The 20,727-nt window shown below is 41.2% G+C and overlaps 1 protein-coding gene across 1 annotated transcript; it reads left to right on the top strand.

Moving 5' to 3' along the window:
* The first annotated feature begins 15,571 nt into the window (after window positions 1-15,571).
* On the top strand, window positions 15,572-20,133 carry zfp36l1a (zinc finger protein 36, C3H type-like 1a). Its single transcript, XM_041971528.1, has 2 exons — window positions 15,572-15,765; window positions 16,881-20,133. Exons 1-2 carry the CDS (start codon window positions 15,715-15,717, stop codon window positions 17,940-17,942), a joined length of 1,113 nt encoding a protein of 370 aa, XP_041827462.1. The 5' UTR covers window positions 15,572-15,714; the 3' UTR covers window positions 17,943-20,133.
* The last annotated feature ends 594 nt before the right edge of the window (window positions 20,134-20,727 follow it).

The raw sequence follows: 20,727 nt of genomic DNA, 5'->3' as shown, positions 1-20,727 counted from the left end.
CTCTGTCGTTGCTAAGTGAAAAACTAAGTGTTATTTCAGCTCTGAAATGGCTTTACCACACTTTTTGTGGGCATGTGACAAGTATGTCTGGGGAAAGTAAGGGGGCTTCCTTTTTCCACATCAATAAGATAAAAGGAAGTGACACAAGTTCCTGCAGAGAACTGTGCAGCAGCAGTGTCACGAGGCTGAGAGTGAGCACCGAATGTGTTATGTTCATAGGAAAAAATAAAGAAGCAGGCTGACGTGACCTGGTTCAAATCTAAAAGGATATCTGATGCTTATTTTTATCAGCTATTTCTTATCTTCAACCCCTATTTAACGCTCTTTTGAAATACTTGGCTGAAGAGGCTTTGGTTCTTGGTGTTCAGTTTTGGCCACTGAACTGAAACAAATTACTTAACCTGAATAAAAACAAAACAATCTGGGTTGTATGGGGGTGTCCTGTCTAATCTGTAATATAATCATAACTTGATGGAAATGTCCTTTAGTAACCTGTGATTGTTAGACCAGGTAATTGTGGAAAAATTTTAGTGTTTTATCAGATCTGTCAATAATTTTAAAAATCTGACGAGTTTATCATGAGAGCTTGCACTTAGTGACTCATAACCTTAATATTAACCCAATGTACTGTGTTATCATTGACTCTGACGGTAATAGGAGGAGCTCTCACTTTGGCATGAAACTCAGGAGCATGACTTTTATTAAATGATCGCGCCAGAAGACAAATTCAAATGAATTTAGCCAAGAAAGATTTATAGTAAAGAGAGAAGAAAAGACATAAAACGTGAGTCACTCACAGCAAGTGTGACCATGAGCAGTGAGGACATATTGAGCAATATTGTTTGTAAACTGAACCCTGAACTTGTGACTGCAGGGTTCACGGCTTGAGTCACAGCCTGTGGTGTCGCAGGGGCTTAGCAGCTCAGTAAACATGGCAACAAACTGCCAAAAAGGAGAAAGTGTCCTGGAAAGCACCCAAGATGATTTGCTGTGCGTATGGTGCGTCCTCAATCAATTGATAAGATGGGACACTTAATTTCTACATGGTGAGGAAGAAAGTAGAGACGAAAAATTTATGATAAGATATGTGCAAACTGGGTGCTTTTTATATATGTGTGCATGTCATATGGCAACAAGCAAGACTGAGAGAAAAAGAGGATAAGAAGCAGTGAAAGAGGCTCGTGTGAATCTGAAACTGAAGATTCAAATTCACTGAATAGGTCTTTTTTGTCTACAAAATGACACTGACTTCTTAGGGGTTTTTTAGAAATCGTACAACACAGACATGGTCCCGCAGGCGACTTAGGTGGCAAAGAAATGACTCATAGCAGACGCTGCACTTTCTCTAAACCAGGGCTGCTGAGGGTCAGCATGCCCCCCCTAGTTTTAGATAATAGGCCAACAGGGCTGCATGTAGGCTGAGTTGACATACTGTCAAAGTCAAAAGTCCAGACTTTCAACCCACTCCTCTTTGGAATTGGCAGCAGCTCAAAGAGGCTACAGGCCACTTGCTCAGACTGATAAACAACTCCTGGGCATGAAAACAGGCGGACTGAGAGCGATCTGAGCCAAATGTCAGCACATCTTACATCTGTGCGACACTTAAATGCTTTCAAGGGCTTTCACTTTTAAAATTTACCTAAATCTTAAAAGTGAACACTTGAGTTGTGCTGGTAACCACCACATCCTCATGGGCTTTTTGCAGCTCAAAATCTAACAAATCATCTTTTGGTTTAGTGGGTGTTTTAAAACTTTTAAAGGCATACAAGATCCCTGTGAATTTTTGGACCTCTTGTGTTTTCAAAACCCTGCACTGCATCAAGACATGAGCACAGGAAGTGGGTAAAAAAGGGGAGTTCTGCTTTAACAAAAATAGCTTGTCAAACACAAGATCTATGCCTCTAAAGTTTTACGCTTGCATGTGTCCTCTATTGTTCTTCAGTATGAGCTCATCGTAGTCATACAAAGGGGATGTATTTCTAAAAACAAAAAGAAGAAAAGAAGACCTCTGCCTTGTAGAGAACCAGCTCTCCAAAAAAACTGTAACTTACAGTCCAAGTCCCGCCTCATGCAACTGACAAGGTAATTTACCCTAACCCACTTAGGAAAGAAAGAGATCAGTGTGATGGCTGCAAAGTTCATTAGCCAGTGACACTATTTCTTTGTAGTCTCGAGGGTGCTCTCTGTGACAGAGACATGTGGGGTTGACGTGAAAAGTCCAACTTCGACGAGGTCACCTCTTTTGTGACCATTAATCACCCGAAAATCAACAAGCCAAGTCGTTCCCACTAGAGCCTTTTTCCACCAAACTATACCCAGGGTCACATAAAGTATGTGGCGTGTCACTGTATACTGTATGAGGGAGTGCAGGCTGTGGGAGTGCAAGAGATAGGCCATAAACACACCTCACCACAGTATTTGAACCGTAATAGCTTAACCTACTTCAGGAAACTTCCTTGTAATAATTCACTGTGGATTTATTGTTATTTTCAAGCTGGCGGGGGTTTATGAGTGAGGCTGTTATTATTTTTGTGCTGTCATCAGGATTTTTTGCTTTTCTGTCTTTTCATGATTCATAAATTAGTGTGCAACAAGTTTTCAGGGTTGACCTACAACTTTTAGTGACATATTACAGGACAGAGGGTAATGAACACACATCTCAGGACAAAGCCTAACAAAGACTCAGAGTCTGAATGGGAGGTGTACCCTATGACAGCAGACTAAACATAAACACAGTGCAAGTTTACAGTGAGAGATGAGGAACTTTTACAGCACTGGCATGACTGATAGAAGCAACATTAACAGAGTTATATACTCACTTCTGGACTTGTAAGAAAATCTGCTCCTGATCTGTGATTATTTCATGAATAGTACAGTTTCTTTTTTGTTTGTCTTTAAATGTCTGCTCACTATATGTACCAGAAGGACTTCACAGCCTCCAAACAAACAGTCTGGAGTGTCTAAGGGCTTCTGCTTTGTCATTCTTTACCACGGAGGTCCCAGGAGCAGCAGGAAGACAGGAAGCTCCACCCTCGTCCCCCCTCCACATCCTCCTTTAACCTGGCTCAGACAGCAGCTGAGCCAAGTCAAGGCCACTGTGCAACTCCCCTTTTTAACTGTTATCATGTGAGCAAGAGGGCATCTTTACAGAGGCACACCTACTTTTTCTCTCTTGCAGACACAAAGGAGGAAATAAATGCAGCTCACAAACACTCACCATTGACTTCTCTTTTCTCCCTTCTGTCCTTCCTCGAAAAACCCAGTATTCTTATTCTTCCCCACCCGTTCTTATTCCTTGTTGCGCCCCCTATCCCTCCCGCCCTTTCTTCATCTTCTGGGCCCTCTCACTGACAGCTGGCTCTGATTATGGCTGTGAAAAATGAGGCAGTCACGCCAGCAATTCCCCCCCTCCAGCATTCCTACAGCATGACTCCGCACTTTCTCCCTACTGGTGCGAGGTCTGTCTTTGCCTCCTTCCCTCTGCATCCCCTTGCTTCTCTGTCTTTCTTCAGCTGTCTTAATTTCTTTCTTGTTGTTTTGCTGTTTCAGTGCTTTACTTTGTAGCAAAATGAGGGTAATGTTTATGCTAGCAGATGTTTTTTAAAGGGGATTTTTGCCTTTTATTTGCAGGTGGATGGTCTAAGAATAGGAAAAAAGAATGAATGGTAGATTGTGTTTGTGTTAGTCATCTGACAGAGACAGATGGAAGAGGTATTGGGGAAACAGTCCTCAGCTTCTTCACAGATGGAGCAGAGTTTAAAAACACACACAAACAGCCCAAACAAGAGAAAACACACTCCATCACCGCCTCGTGCCGTGGCGTTTATGGTATGTTACATGACTGTATAATGATTACAGTGTGTCAGTGTGCATATTGTTTTCATGGATTTTTCCACAAGCTCTTATTTATTTGTTTAATTTGAAAAAGAGCAAAACCTCTCTGTTGCTGGCATCCACTATGAACACTAGTTGGGTTTTGTTACACCATTTGGCTCTGCTGAAGCAATTCAAACAATAAAAGCTGCAGTTTTAGCACATCCATCTACACCTCTGCTTGTTTGCCAAACTTTCCACCTTCTCCTGCTTGATACACTTGAGGTCAGAAGGCTTGCCCAGAATTCACAACAGAATCTCGATGCCATGAAAGTTAAAATAATTGGATGCATTCATGTTCTTGATGATGAAAACTAGTCAGGGGATTAAAAGACAAGAATTCACAACCTGTTTGCTGCAGCTGAATAATAGAAACTTGAAACATTTCACAACATCTGCACAGTTCTCTGTTAATTATAAGGATTTATGATACATTACTAGCAGGACGAGGTGACATGACTACATGACAGACTGGCTAGTGATTGCACATGCTTCAAATGTCTCGGCATTTAGTAGAGAACTTGTTTCTTTCTGCCAAAACACAACACTCGAAGACAGGTAATAAATCCGGGTTGCTCCCTTGGTGAAAGTTTTATTCTTAAATATACAAGTCTGTCTTTATTCTGTTGAACAATATGCTTTGTTCAAGATAAGCCTTATAAGCTTGAAGTGATTGCTTGAAGGGTCAAAAACAAAGTGCTAAAGGTTTAGACTCCAAAGCTATTGTCACACATGAACTCTGAGCAATATGTAGAGAATGTCCCTGACCATTTAAGTCTTTGTATTCACTTCATGTTTACTTTTACTCTTGGTTACTGTTTGAACAGGTTTAGTTATCTAATTCACCTAGTTAAGTTAAAATGGAACTCCTTGCAACATCTAGGTCATCACATTAGAAATCTACTTTTTCTGGCCCATCAGTGACCAGTCAAAGCCCTTCGGCAAACAGGACAAACATCAAAAGCATGAAGAAGAATAAAATAATTCATTTCTGAAGGAAATTTAGAATCCCTGTGAATTACATTAGTTTAAAAGTTGTGCTAAGTGTCAAAAATATCATGCAATGTTCTCCTTTTTTAAATTAAACATGCGGTGGAACAGGATGTTGTTACGGGAAAGAAAAGAAATAGTTCAGCAGCCCAAACTCAATTTATTATCCAATGCATCTAAAGAAAAAATGGCTTTCCATGTTTCATCCTTCCAATCTGCCTTTAAATAACCCCATTCTTAGCTAATTTTAGTAGGATTAGATTAAAGCTAACAAAGTAGTCTATTAGATTTAAGGCAGATATTTGTTCAAAGCCATGTCCAAAATCCACTAAATGCAGATAAAGCTTCTAAAAACACCATGCTGACTTGAACTAGCAGTAATTTTCCTCCAACATCCACCACATTGCCTGCACATGAAATGCCTTGATAATCTCTGTTTCATAGTCTAATAGGGAGTGGAGAGCGTTGTTATAGCACGATCTGAACGCTCCAGAGGCCCGCAGATGCCTTGTGTCAGCTTGCATAAACAAGATAGAACACTTTCATCCATCATACAGTTGAACTGGGAGCTTAAGGCCCTCTTATCCGGCTCAAGGCATCTTGTTAAAGCAAAGACATTTTCAGGGCGCTGACCTTAATATTACCTCAGTGGAAATAAATCATGCCCGAATACTGTGCTCAACAAATACCCACTTCATACTGCTTTGTCTCCGGCCTCAGAAAAGTTTTCAACATTATTGTTTCACACCACTTGATCTCCTGTTCATGTCAAAGCATTCAACCCTCATTTATTTAGAAAACCCCTAAGATAATAGATAGAAGAGAGCTGTGTTAAACTCACGTTAATGCAGTGTGATGATTCATATGCTTATCAAACAGGACAAACTCATATCCTGTGTTAAGAAACTATCAGAAAACAACAGTATTTGGTTTTAAAGAAACTCAGATACCCTATTAAAGTAAAATCAGATAAAAAAAAGTACCTAGAAGTGTGATATTTACAAATGTCGTACCGTTTATAACACAAGCTCCACAAGTGTAAATGATATGTCATCAGTGATGTCACTGCAATAAAAGATTATGTAGGTGCATGTAAATATGGAGATTATGACGGTTTTAGTGGTATTTCAATTGTACATTAATCTCCTGAGTGAGTCATGTAGTGAGAAAGTTGCCCACAGTGGAAGCTCCAGTATTGTACTCTACCAGTGATCCCACCCACAAGTCAGCTCTGCATCTCCACAGCTGCACACTTATCTGTGCTGCTAACTTTCTTCCATATCGTGTCTTCATTCACACAGCAGACTTTACAGACTCAAGTTTGACTGATCATACTTTCAGCCAGTGTGGAGGATTAAATCAAGTCAAAATGAACTTCTAAGACACTTTAAATCCGTTCTGCAGGCACGGACTTAAGCTATGGTAACGTAAAAAAAAAAAAAAAAAGGTACAGAGATCGTCATATTACCAAGTTTCCCCTTGTAGTGACAGTGTTCATGTGGAACTGATTTCAGCCTCCTTTTGGTTTTATCTTTGATTTTATTGGATCATGATGACTGTATTTCAGTGTTGTCAGAAGATCTGAATGAGTGTTTCAAATAGAAATTGACCACATCCTTGTGCTGGGTAAGTGTGGACATAAGCCAGTCATGAAAGCGGAGCATAATTTATTTTTTTTTCTATTCTGGTTTAAAAAAGCTCCAACTAAATCTGCTGTAAAGGACTGTACTCCAGCTGGTGTGACACAGTGTTTAGTCAACCTACAAAAAGACAGGCTTTGGATGTCTGGGAAAGTAATTAAAGCTCTTTATAATGATTATGAAAGTTACAAATTAACATTGTACATGCTCATTTCTCACCAACTACATTATGACTGTTTTCATTCTGAGCACTGAGTTGGAGGGCTTCTTTTGAATAAACACTCCGAATAGACAGTTGGAAAGTTTCAATGAGGAGAAAGGGGGATTGTTTGGGTGTACTTTGGCAGCAGTGTTGGCATATAGTGTTGGTACTGGTAATGGTGTAAAGGTGGGGGCTGTTGGGATTTTTGGTAAATGTGTCGGGTGGGCTGAGGGGGGACAATAAAGTTGCATTTCTGGGAAAGTCATTCAATTTTACAAGACTTTGTAGAACCTATAAGACTACAAGGCAAGCAAAAAGAAAAAAAGAAGGCAAACCAGAAACTATTTAATGAGCACAAAAAGTGTTTCCATATTCTGCTGTCACACAACACAGCAATAAGGAGAGTACTCCCCTGGGTTGACAGAGTCACATGGAGCTGCCACTGAGCATGATTTGACACTAATGGCGCTTACTGGAAACATAAACAAACTTAGCTGTGTATGTTGTTAGAGGACAATGAAATTGATGCACAATTCATGCTTTCTGTGTAAAGTATCAAAAGTGCTGACAGGTGCTTTGCTCTTGCAAATTATCCTACATTACAATTAAATAAATTGAATTTGTTTTTCCTAATTTATGGAACATTAAGTGATATGTTGGCTGAAAAGGAAGATCTGACCACTTTTAGTCACCTAAACTTTACAAATTGACAAGCTGCACCAAACCTGGACCTGTTGATGCCTTCACATTTTGGCACATGGGACATTGGACCCCCATTTGTTTTATAGCTGTAGGATAATCCCCATTGTCTTGTTGAATGCAAGTGGCTGGAACCCAGGAGCTGCTCTGGACTGCATGTTAGGCCCTGGCAGCGGCAAATTATAGCTTTGGCCAGGAAAGTCAACCAAATGGGCTGATTCTTCTCATTCAGCCCAAAGGACTCCACACAGCTGCACTTTCTTTCACTGCCAGGGAAGAAGACAGTCTGAAAGAGTGAGAGGAGACAGGGAGGCGGAGAAGGGAACGGCCGCGGGCAGTTGGACTGGACAAGCCTCAGAGAGCCAGAGGGTTGTTTTTTTCTTTTAAAGAAAGAAAGAAAGAAAGAAAGAAAGAAAGAAAGAAAGAAAGAAAGAAAGAAAGAAAGAAAGAAAGAAAGAAAGAAAGAAAGAAATCTAATTATTTTGGGCTGTGTGGTGTTTGGATTGTGGGCAATTGCACAAAAATCCCTCAGAGTTGTTTTGTTTGAGTGATTGGGAATGCATTTACAAAATTATAATCAAAGAGGTAAGACAATGATGTATTCTGGCCCCTCTGAGAGCATAAAACACTGTTTCAGTCTTTCTCAATGTTCATCTGTGAAAATCTTTCTGCCCGAGCTTCCTTGATCTTTATCCACATTGCTTGAGTTTTGCTCATTTCCTCATCGTCCTCCATTAAACTGAGAGCAGATACACTTCACAAGCTCATATCACCCTGTGGGAGTCACAGCAGGTCACAGAGAAGAGGAGAACAGACGTTACAAGAACTTTTCATTTCCAGACAGTCAGAGGCGCAGTTTAACACACGAACAGTCTGCTGAAGCTCAAACACCTGTGGCCCTCTGTATAGCAAATTATGTAATGGTGTCAAGTTCGCTACAGCACCTGCCTACGCTTTGTTCAAGACACACTCACATGGTCTCATCATAAAATATAGAGAAGACTCGAGAGATTAGCAGTAAATGTGAAAGTCACAACAGAAGCTTTCACTGAACAGAGGTGGGAAATGAAAGGGAAAAATCTCTGCCTATGTAAGAACATAAAATTGTTCTGAATTATCAGTTTTATCATATGAAGAAACATTTCAGGGAGTGTTTTCTTTCAAAGTGAATATCCACTCATTTACATGGCATGAAGATGAGTATGAGGACGATTTGAATCCATTTATTGGGCGTCGCAGTCAGCACAGTTAAACCCCTATGGAGGGTTTCAGACTGACATGTCAGACCACGCTCTCCACCATCATCATCAAAACACCAAATGAGGGAATATTGTTTGGAATAATGCCATTCAATTCCTCCAGTAAGCAATGCCAAGGCATATTGAAACAATTTCAGTGGGACATAGTGGCTCAGTGTTGATGATGTAAACACTCAGACACGCAACAGATGACTAATACAACACAGCAACAACAATACAAACAACTCCAGTTTTTAAAATGCAATCCATTCATTTTCTTAACTTTATCCTGTTTATGGTCAGTGCTTGTTGCAGCTACCATTGGTAAGAAAGGCAGGGTACGCCCTAAACAAACCTGAGTTTAGAAATACACATGCTGAAGTACCCAAACAAATCCTGTACTGGGAGGGGAAGAACATCCAAACTCCACACAGAAAAGCACCAACTGAGATTTGAATCCAAAACCTTCTTGCTTTCAGGGGACATTGCCAACCACCACACCACCGCAGCCTGTATGATATAATAATGAATAGTATACTATGATATGATTTAAGCCTATTATGTACTGCAGAACCTGAACAGTATAAAGTAGGTTTTGAAAACCCCTATTATGTGCAATGTTTGTTTATATTGTTTTATTTAACTTATCTTATTGTTATTATTGTTATATTTATTGCATTCTATTTGCCTCTATTTTGCTTTGTACCTGTATATATTGTGTCTTGTGCTTGTCCTGCTTTACTGTTGGTGTTGTATTGATGCTGGTACCCAAACTTCCCTGAGGGCTCTCCGAAGGGATTGATAAAGTATTTCTATTCTATTCTATTCTATTCTAAAATAACTGGCTGTATGGATGGACAGTCCCCAGTATTATGAGTTACCATTTGCTGTTTCAAACAAGGGAATTTGCCTTAAGGTGATTAGATGGAAAGTGGAAGAACTAGTCCACTGACCTTGTCCTGAAGATTTAGCATTGAGTCATTAAGAATCAGGGGGGGAGACATCCAATTCAATATCATTTATCTCCACAACCTTTTCCTTGGATGCTGTTATCTTTACTTTAGTCCTCACTTGCTATTTAGACCGGGTTAGACATCCTTTCATTTTTCATTTAGACATTTAGCACAGCATGACATCAGTTTATATATATATATATATATATATATATATATACATATATATATAGACTGTATTTTACTTGAGAAAATAATAAAGCTTTGAAATGTTCTTTCTTCTTCTTCTTCTTCTTCTTCTTCTTCTTCTTCTTCTTCTTCTTCTTCTTCTTCTTCTTTTTGTTACAACCTCCAGTAATTTCAGGATCATGAGAAGATTTGAACTTAAAATAAATTGAAATCATGAGCTCTTTTGCTGTTTAGTTGTGTCTAAGTATTTGGTTATATGCTGTATTTAGCTGTGTTTTCTGTATTCAAAACCATTGTTATGCTGCTTCTGGTGCTCAGCTTTTTTTAAATGCTGAGCAAGTGTGGTCTAAATTTGCTTGAGCTTTCCTCTTTTGGCATGTGTTGCCTGATGTTTTGTGTTTAGCTTTTAGGAATCCCTCAAGAGCTACATAGACATTTACGATCAACATGAAGCATAATAAAAAAAAAAAACTTAAACACTGAAGCTCAGTAGAAAAGCCCTGCAGTGAATTCATCATGTGGTCTGCAGATAATTACAATTTCTAGCGTTGTACTGGCAATAAATACCGGCCCAATAAAGGTTTGAATTAGAGTAGCAGTAACAACAAAAGCAGTTTTTTGGGAATAAATCATCACACGCCTGCAGTAACAAGGAATTTGACATCACCATATGTCTCGGGTTGAGTGAGGACGGCTCACAAACAACCTATTCCCACAGCTAAACATGATTTAATAAGAACCAAACTCCCATGAATTTACACATCATCAAACAATAATATCCAAAATGCTTGTCAGTATAAGCAAAAATAAATATAAAATGAGGCCATGTCACAAGTGTGTCCTCATGGACAGAATCTGAAGGGGAGACATCCAATTCAATAAGTCTGTGGGGATAAAGTGTGAGAAAAGTGTGTAGAGTCACATGGGTGGTTGTCGCTGTGTATTGTCCAAAACCGGACACATGGACTGTGTAATTCTAGTGCAAAAGTGACCACACAGGGCCAGTTGTGAGGTCTGGGAGAGCAACAGAACTGAGACAGATGGGACATGGGCAGGATTTTTTGGTGAGAGAATGCTTTCCACTGTTCCAACGCAATACAAAGCCCATTGATTTTATTCTCTGCGTTGAGTGAGGAGCAGAAGAATATCTTGTTTCAGCGTCCACCGCACGGTCATGACACCTGGATCAGGGTCAGGACTATCCGGTCTCAAGCGGAGGCACGCTGAGCCCAAAGGGGGTGGGGGGGAACTGGACATAACAAGTTCCAGATTCCTCTCAGCGTCCCTAACCTCCCTCATCACTGTCTCCACATATCATTTGCCATATCTCCATAAGGAGCGAGCTGCTTCATGTTTCATAGAACTTTAGTAATCTTCTCACTTTTATAGCTTGATGATTTTGACCTCAACTTCATTTTTTGCAACACTTAATGTGCAAATGGAAAACCAAACTCCTTTCCCATGAGCCCTCTGGTTAGACAGAAAGATTGCTCCTCAGGAAATGCAGGTCAGGATGTCAGATGAGGAAGCTGGCCTTGCGTTCTAAATACAATCCCCCTCTGGAGACTGGAGACTGGCATGTCAGCAGAGAGCTGGACAGTAAATCTTCTTTAAGTGCTGACCCCTCACTCTCTTGTTTTGTTGCTATTTTTGCGTCCTCGCATTTAACCAAAACAACATGATTTTTCTTCTGTTTCACTGCAAACTGGCACCAAAAGAGCCGCAAAACCTAAATGGTGTTTGTTTTGAACTCTGGTTATGATTGCAATGCTGTTATGTGTCATTGATCCAAGCCTCACAGTGATGCCCCATCCCACCCTGTGTGAAACGAAGGGCAGTGGAAGTGAGTGGATGGGCATGTTGGAGCCATTCATGGGAACAACATGAGCAAGAGCAGCTGGCGGTACACCACTAACAATGCTGTGGCTACTCTTATGGACAATTAATCGCTCCAAGCTCTCATTTTTCTTTCTTTTCTCAATTTTTCTCTCTACTCCCCTCCGCTAAGGCTGGTTTCACCCTGTACGATGACCACATTGCTCCCTTATGAACTTGGCATTCCATGAGACATGAAAGGAGGTAACCACGCTTCCCTGGCTGTCAAAGCTCATACAGACAAGAGCTGGGTCACACAAATTGGGAGGATGGGAATAGCTTGTAGCTGACACTACATTGTCAAGGCATCAACCTTTTTCTTGGAACTTGCCAATCCTTGATTGATGATTGCTCAATACACAGCTGCCTGATGAGCTGTCCTGTCAGTGTTTCGAAATATGTGCTCACATGCTGGCAAATAATAGGAAGTTACAGGAGTGTTAAGTAATCGGTGGTTTTTAATAGGAGCTGAATCACCTCTGACTGCATTCATGCAATACAACATGCATACAGTGGTTAAAGAACATTTAACTTCAGCAGAATTCTTTTAAGTACTCCTTCCAAAAAATGTTCCACTTATGCTTGCTTACGTAGGAAAGACAGAAATAAGTCAGACTTCCAATGTTACTTACAAGAACGAAAAGAAACTTCTACAGAAGAGATGTTTCATATGCAGTGGCAAGTATGTGTATGTGTGTGTTGGGGGAGTGGGGGGGGGGGGGGGGGGGGGGGGGGGGGGGGGGGGGGGGGGTGTTGGGCATAGGTATTTCAGCTGGAAAATTTACCAGCTAAACCCTCAATTTACCAGCTGAACCCTCAAAGAGATTGGTGTTCATCCACAACCCAGTGATACATGTCCCATGCTGCAGTAAAAACTCAACTTGTTTCTCCTTTAAGACTTTGTTTAATGAGCTTGTGGTCACGTTAAGTGGGATGTGGTGCTGCGCAGTTTAACATTACCACACTACCAGTGAGCAATTGTGTTGTGCTGCTGATAAGTCTCTTTGCTTCATATAGGGCTAGTAAGTTAGTGTGTCAGCAGAGAGGCTGATTACACAATATGCAGGCTTGTGCTGGTCCCTTATTAAACGCAGTACAACAAAAAGAGGGAGCTGTATTTAACTGGGCTAAACTGTGCATCTAATCTTAGAAATTCTCACAGGAGGTGTTACTGGTTTAATCTAAAGTTACTCTTTAGGCAAACACACAGACGCTAATAAGTTAAAAAAAAAAGGAGAGCGAAGCTGCAACTGAAGGGCAGAGAAAATGAAAAACTCTGCCCTCTGTTGGTTGCAATGTAGGACTACAGCAATCTGTTGCTATTTCAGCCACCACAAACAATTTGTTGTGATTCTCTTTGACTTCTTTCATCTCCCTTTCACTTAGATAAAAACTTTAACATCCTGTCATCCCACTTAAACATTATCAGTGACCTGAAGCTCCATCACCATCCTCCCTTCTGAGGAGAGGGTCATTAAAGAGCACAAGAAGCAGAAATCAAACCACATAGCAAAGGCCAAAGAGTGACTAACTGCAGCTACAACAGAGCCTAAAAAAGAACAGCCTTGACCTCTAGGTGTATGGACCTCTGGAAATCAACCCTCCAGAGAGGGAGCTCCACGCTGTCAACAGCAAGAAAAATAGTACTGCCAGAGAAGATGAAATGTAGTTTGTTCCTTTAGTTCTTTTCGCCAGTGAAGTTAATAGAAACCTAATGATCATCCTCAGAAAGTATTTTGATAGTTGGCGAGTTTTTCCAGCCACTTTTCAAGCATATTACCAAATAACCTTTAAAATTTGACAAAATAAGACATTCAAAAACATCCTGTTCAGCGTTCAGAAGGGAATTTTTCACTGAAGGGCATATTTCACTAGTAAAAAGTGACCAAATATTGAGGAAGTACAGCTTGCAAGTAAAACAAAGTTACAGAGGTGACATGAGGAAATGTTTTTGTCACTGTGAGCCTTGAGGGATTTTACTCATTACAGTGGCTAACTGCTTGCATGCCAAAAGCAAGAACACACACACACACACACACACATTTATTTATTTATTCCTTTTCACAATATTTCACAATATCAAGCAGTCAACATTGATCTAAAGGTATTAAAGCAAACAACTGCAACATATGAGGTTGCTTCTTGAGAATAAAGTTGAGTACAGAGAGCATCATTGAAGCCTGGCTGACCTGGTTTAAATCTGTACCAGTAGCCTATCTCCTGTGAAATTTCCAGCTCCCACATTACAGCCACATGAGCATACTCCATACTTACTTAAACTCTGGCTGTGATTCTGTTTAATGTGTGACATATTACAAGCCATTAAAAGTCATTTCACACCGGCAACAGGTTTTTGTATTCACTATGGGAAAAAAAAAGGTTCAGGCTCCCCACCAACTTCCCTGCTGTATTTATTCCTTAGAGGGAGACAATCGATCTGATCCATTTAATCAATCAGTGACAAGGCCTTTGAACTGCAGACGTGATTTCTAGCAAGTCTGTCATCCCACCCTGTCGTCTGTGAAAACACTCCAGGGGGGAGATTGCTCCACACAACCCTGGCTCATAAAACTCTTTTTATGTTCAAACACACCCTCACTGCTCGTTGACAGGGTCCAGAAAAAGTAAGTGTTTGCTTAAAGTTATATAAACTTTTCTTATTGTGTGGAGAGCATTGTAGTTTCATGAAGGCCTGTTGTTGTACTGTGGGCTTTGTATCTGGTCATGTCTGTTTCAGCTCTTTTCAACATTTCAGTGGAAAAACAACCTTGCCTGCCTCATCCACGGCTGCAAGCAGAGAGACAAAGATCTCCACCCCCTGTGTGGCTCCTGTATAGGCAAAGAAGAGGAAGGGGAAAGGGAATGTTTTGCCTCTCTATCCCCACCCCTCTTCCCTCACCTCCCTGGGGCAGTGCTGTGCAGTAATAAACGTCCCCCATAAATCTCCTCCTCATGCCATCATCCCCTCCTCCAACTTTTTTTTTTTTTATTAACCCCCCCACCACAAGCAGCACCACCACCACCCCCGACCCTGCCTTTCTTTTCCCTTCTCTTCTTTCTATTACTACCCAATGCTGACACAAACTCATGGCCGATGGCTGTTCTGTCATGGATTTAGAAGGCGGGAGGAAGGAAGAAAATGGACCACAATAGATTTGTAAAGGTTTCTCTCTCTGCAGCTTGGCTCTTTCTTGCATGGCTGCATGCAACATTGTGACTGGCTGCTGTTGAATTTGGTGAGATCACTATAGTATCAGGTTATCACCTGCCTGATGACAAGATATGCACATATTCAGTTTGACAGAGGAGCTTTAGAGCTACTGGGGAGACATAGCAAATGAGCCGTGGTAGAGAGAGCGAGAGAGAGAGAGAAGGGATTAATAGTGAAATAACTGTGGTGGGGAAAGAGTTAAAAGCCCTGGCTGCCTGAATTTAACGGAAAGTCCCACAAGTGACGTTTCAGTACAGCAATTAAGAGTAAATTAATTACAGAGTAGTGGATGGTAGCTGGAACCCTGAGGATAATGCAGGCCTCCCAGTAAACAACTCCAGACTGGTAAAGCACCAGACTGAGGGGGGAGCTACACTTTATAAAAGATTGAATAGATTGAAACTGTTGACGTTTCTTTTAAAAACAAAATCCACTCTATGCTTTCTTGATACGCTGATAAACTTACTCACATTAGACTTTGAGTAAGAGTTAAATATAAGTGATTTGAGTGCGTTTCTTCTAAATAAAAAACAACTATTGCTAATAAATCGTAACAACTCCAACAGTGTTGTAATCTCAAGGAAACTGACTAAACCAGCGCACAAGAAAAAGAAAAAACCAAGAAAAAAAAGAGAGGCCTACTAAAAGTTAACGCCCAACGCTCGAGGCTCCTCCTGCAAAGGATTATAAAGCCTTGGAGTTGAAGCGGGGCAGAGGGGGAGTCTGCAGGGTCCAAAATACACAGGAGCTGCGAATCAGAAACTCCGCAGACCTGCGCAACTTTCTAACAAGTACCATTTGGCTTTTTAATTCTACTTTCGACTTGATTCAGGTCGCTGCAAAGATGACCACAGCCGTGGTAACGCCTTTCTTCGACTTCGAAGCAATGAACAAGGTAGCTTGAAAACTTTTTTTCCCCTCCATTGATTGTCGTGAGCTCTTGCTAGCTTGTTAGCAGCAGGGAGGTAGCAGCTGTAGAGGAATGAAGGGCTACATGACCGCGGCCCTCTGCCGCCTGTGTGGAGGCTGTTTTTGTTTTGCTGTGTTGACGTGTTTTTCTCTTCCATCTGGACCGACAGCCTGTTTGTTTTGACTCTTTATTTCCTCTCCGAATGGCATGGTGTAAATAAAAATGTCTTGTAAAGCGTGCCGAAGCGTGGCGGTGGCGTTAATTTGAAATTGGTTGAAATAGTGAACTTTGGTGTTTTCATATTCAGCATGTGCCACATCAGCTAACTGTTGCCGACGAGCTCCGTCGCTCTTTACAAGCCAAATGTTGGTTAAAGTCTGTTTAAACTGATAGCATCGCCTTTCTTTAATTGAGAAACGTTTTTGCGCCACTTTTAATACTCCAAGCAGCCACATGCTCACTAATCATTAACTAGATTTGTCAAGCTTTAGCCCACTTTTTCCCTCCTGGAAGACAGTTAATGCGATCAGCTTCGTTTAACCTTAATGTTTAATAAACCCTAACATTTTTTTTATTTTTTTTTTGTCTTTGCATACATCTATTAGTTATCTGGGTGAGATCTTAACTCAAGCAGTATTTTCCCGCTTTTGTTAGATTTTCCTCTCTGTTAACTTTTATACTCATGTAAATCAATGACTAACAGGCCATCTCCTGCAGTTGAGGAGTGCATTGAGAGGCAGATCAGGTTTCCCTTGTAATCCAGCAGGAAGATTTGCCACTTTCATTATCTTTCAAATGATGGAGCCTCTTTGCAGCCACTAGCAGCCCATAGTCCTCTCATGTGCTGCTGCTGCTCCATTGACTAAACAGGCACACATTCCTAACCAGGGCAACTTGCCAAACCAGCTGCTGTTCTATAGGCCTGTATCCGCTTATGTTGTCCAGAGCCAAAAAGAACACAGTCATGCAATAGGTGGTGTGGAATTTTTCCCTTTCCTTTCCCACAATCTTTCTTTAAAAATCCTAACCTATTGTCTCCAATTCTGTTCAGAAACTGTAGAATATGTGTACTAATAATATTTTATATATTTTTCTTTCAGAACAAATTGCTCAGCTACAACAACAACCTGGGCAGCCCTCACCCCATGTCTGTTCCTTGCACTGGCACAAATGTGCCAATCTCCAATTCCGCCGGAGCCCTGCTGGACAGGAAGGCGGTTGGCTCTCCCTCAGTGGGAGGTGTGTACCAGCGGCGGCACTCTGTCAGCAGCACAAAGTTCAGCCAGAACCAGTTTCTGAACACCCTGAAGACAGCGGACCACTCCTCGCTCATCTCAGGGGTTGGCAATGCCAGCAGCAACAAGGAAAACCGCCTGCGAGACCGCTCCTTCTCTGAGACAGGTGAGAGGCTCATCAACAAGTGCCTAAGCCCTGCCAGCCCTACTTGTGGCAGCAGCCAAGTGAACTCCAGCCGTTACAAGACAGAGCTTTGCAGACCCTTTGAGGAGAACGGTTCCTGCAAATATGGTGACAAATGTCAGTTTGCCCATGGAATCCATGAACTGCGCAGCCTGAGCCGCCATCCCAAATACAAAACTGAGCTGTGCCGCACCTTCCATACCATTGGTTTCTGCCCATACGGGCCTCGTTGCCATTTCATCCACAATGCTGAGGAGCGCCGTGGACCCCCCCAGCAGGCCTCCCCTCTAAATGCTTCAAACAAGATGGAGAGGCCCCGCCTGCAGCACAGTTACAGCTTTGCTGGGTTCTCCAGCTCAGCTGGGCTGAGAGACAGCCCCACCTCAGTCACCCCTCCACCCATGTTCTTCCCTGATGAGGTCCCCGAATGGCCTAGCAGTAACCCCTTCACCTACTCCAGCCAGGAGCTGGCCAACCTGTTTGGGCCCAGCCTCAGTGCCGGTCCTGTAGGCACAGAGCCCAGCACCCCTGCACCTCCCTCTCCAACCAGCACGTCTTACTTTTTCAGGCCCATGTTGGAGTCGCCTCATATGTTCGATCCTCCATCCAGCCCTCCAGACTCTCTGTCAGACCAAGAAGGCTACCAGAGCAGCTCTGGTGGCAGCCTGAGTGGCTCTGAGTCCCCGACGCTGGACACCACCCGCCGTCTTCCCATCTTCAGCCGCCTCTCCATCTCTGACTAGACTGCATGCATCCACCAGTGAATTAAGTTTGATGACACAAAGAGAACATGGCACTCCCCTCTACCTCTGTCCTTTCCTTAAGCTTCCCTGTCCACCCCATACACAAGACACTGTTAGTTCCTTGTCCATGGTAAGGATGCAATCAATTAAGGGAACTTGACTCAAGATCATTTCATTGCAGTAAATCAGCACATAAAAAATGATGCCATGTGTCATAGTGCCAAATGAGGAGAGGAAATTGAACAATGAAAATCATGAGAACAAAAATTGACTGTTTATCCAGGTGCCACTTGTTTTTTTTCCCCCTTTATTCTTTATTTGTTCTTGAATGTGTAGCAGTACAAGTGGCCTTGGAAAGGGGAGTGCATTGCACTAGCCCCCTGCCCCCTGCCTTCCCTTATCTCCCCTTTCCCTCCCTGATGATACCACTTCCCCTGAGCTAGCTAGACGGTGCTCACTAATGTAACTGTAGGTCTACCGCAGACGTTTTTACACAGTTGAGACATAAATTTAAAAAAATAAAAAAAAAAAGATAACAGACCCTGAAAATGTATGAATAGTTTTAAAGTGCCTGGGGAGGTTTCTGCATGTGTTGAGGGTGAACGGACTGCTGTTTTGTTTTTTTGTTTGTTTTTTTTTTTCCATTTTCCCCTGCCCCCTGTCACGGTTCTTCTCCAGCCTATCTTAAGTAATTGAACCGGGTGAGTCTGCAGGAAGGACTTTGAACTGGAAGTTGGTTATGTCTCCCAATCCCTTCTTGAGTTTTCTTCCTCCTGTTGCTGGTCACTGGCTCTTTGTTTTTGTTTTTTTTTGTTTTGTTTTGTTTGGGGGGGGGGGGGTCTTGATATCAAACTGATTATTAAACCTGTATAACGTTTTCCTGCCCCCACCTCTCTTCATCCTTGCTGATCTGGGGAATTCCAGCTTTCCCATGGTGCAGTTGTACATCCTACGACTTAAGAGGTCGGATCTTCAAGCTATTTTACTTTACTCTTCCCCCACTTTGCAACATGCTCCATGGAGCACTCTGTACTCATTACATCCCTTTGCTTTCATTATCTGATAATTACTTTTTATTAATGTTATTATTACGGTTATTATTATTTGAGAAACTTTCCAGACAGAAGGTTTGCGTGTCACTGCTTATTTAACTTATCAGAACATATTTATTGGTGATCATATGCATTTTTTGTTAATTTTGTTTTTGTATTTATCTGGATAATGAACAATAGAATATATTTTCTTTTATGTTAAATTATGATCTTCCATATTAATCTAAAGATTGTGAAGACGTTTTTGTCAGTTTTTCCTTTTTTCACAGTTTAATATATTGTACTTCAATGACTTGTTCTGCAACTACACTTTGTCAAAAATGAAACTAATTTAAAGCAAAAAAAAAAATGCAAAAAAAAGATGTTTTGCGTTTTGATTATTTATTGTACTTTTTTTTTTTTCTTACTCCCTCTCATTGGACTGCAAATCCATCTAAACTAGACTTGCTTGTATTCATTCCTCATGTGCCCCCTCCACACTTTACAATAACCTGACAGCCACAGTTGCTGTTATCACATTAATTCAACTCCCTCATTTTGTTTTTTTTCCTCAGTGCTTGTCCCCACTTTGAAGAGAAGTATTTTCATAGTACTTCATATGATGGGAGTTGATGTAACCATATTAACAAAGAAATGAAAAACAACCCCTTGCATCTTTGTTTAGGAGTCTGAGTTGGAGGACTGGCTGTGTTAAAGTGTTTTCTGGCAGTAATGTTCTTGCACCCAGTCTGTTCTTACAAGCAACAGCTGTGACCAAATGGCTTGAGGAAAGTATATTTTCTTTTAATTTGATTGGATGCTTGATGCACTTGCTCGGCCCCCTTGTGACCAGTGAAAGTGCCTTGTTGTATACATTCCAGGTAGCTAAGGCTTTTCGGCCTTTTTATATTTGATAATGGAGGACCATTTTAAAGTCACGTGTTCTATGTTGCCTTCATGTGTTTGGAGTTGAACAGACACAGACAGAAACTGTTGAATGTATTTTTTTTTTTTTCCCCCAGCCATGTGTTTTCACTACAGTAATTTCTGTGAGCTTATATGAAAACCTGTTTTTGTTTTTTTTTTCTTTTTTCCCTCTCTTTTTGTAAGTATTGATTGCAGTTAAGTCAATAAAACCCCATATTTTTGGAAAAGCTAAACTGTGTCAAGACTCGTGAATGGAAAATCGAGCAGCTTTAGATTTTCTTACTCTTGAATATCATGTTTATGATGCATGATCCTGCAAAATCTTTTTCACATTGTGAGGTTAAAATCAATTGGAATTTGTAATCTAGGTTACATTTCATGTCTCTGTTATGTAATAACAAAGCAACTTGAAGGGAGTTTCACTGTGGTGGAAGTTGATTGGTGAGCCGCTCGTACTGCAGTCACGGCTATTGACCTGGGAACAATCAAAGTCTGATTGAGCAGGTTTGGTTACACAAAGATTCAACCCTCCTGGTTTCAGCTGAAATATTGATCGGCAGGTACTTCAACCACAGTTTCCAAGAATTTGTCTTTTTTCTTTTTTTTTTTTTTTTTTAAGTGAGTTGCTGAAGCAATGACCTGATCACTAATCCTGAGGTTGAATATGAGCTGATCAGTGTTTGTGAGAATATTCCCGGTAAGACCAGGACAAACAGTCGAGTCAGTCTGACTGATAATCAACATACATACTAGTTTATTTTTTACTTTTATGTATTTTTACTTGGAGAATAAAGTAGATAATCTGTTTGACCATTAACATAAGCAGA

Source organism: Melanotaenia boesemani, chromosome 20 (assembly GCF_017639745.1).
Source record: "Melanotaenia boesemani isolate fMelBoe1 chromosome 20, fMelBoe1.pri, whole genome shotgun sequence".
Lineage (NCBI taxonomy): Eukaryota > Metazoa > Chordata > Actinopteri > Atheriniformes > Melanotaeniidae > Melanotaenia > Melanotaenia boesemani.
Note: the sequence above shows the minus strand (reverse complement) of the source record. Positions and strands in the feature narration are given on the sequence as shown.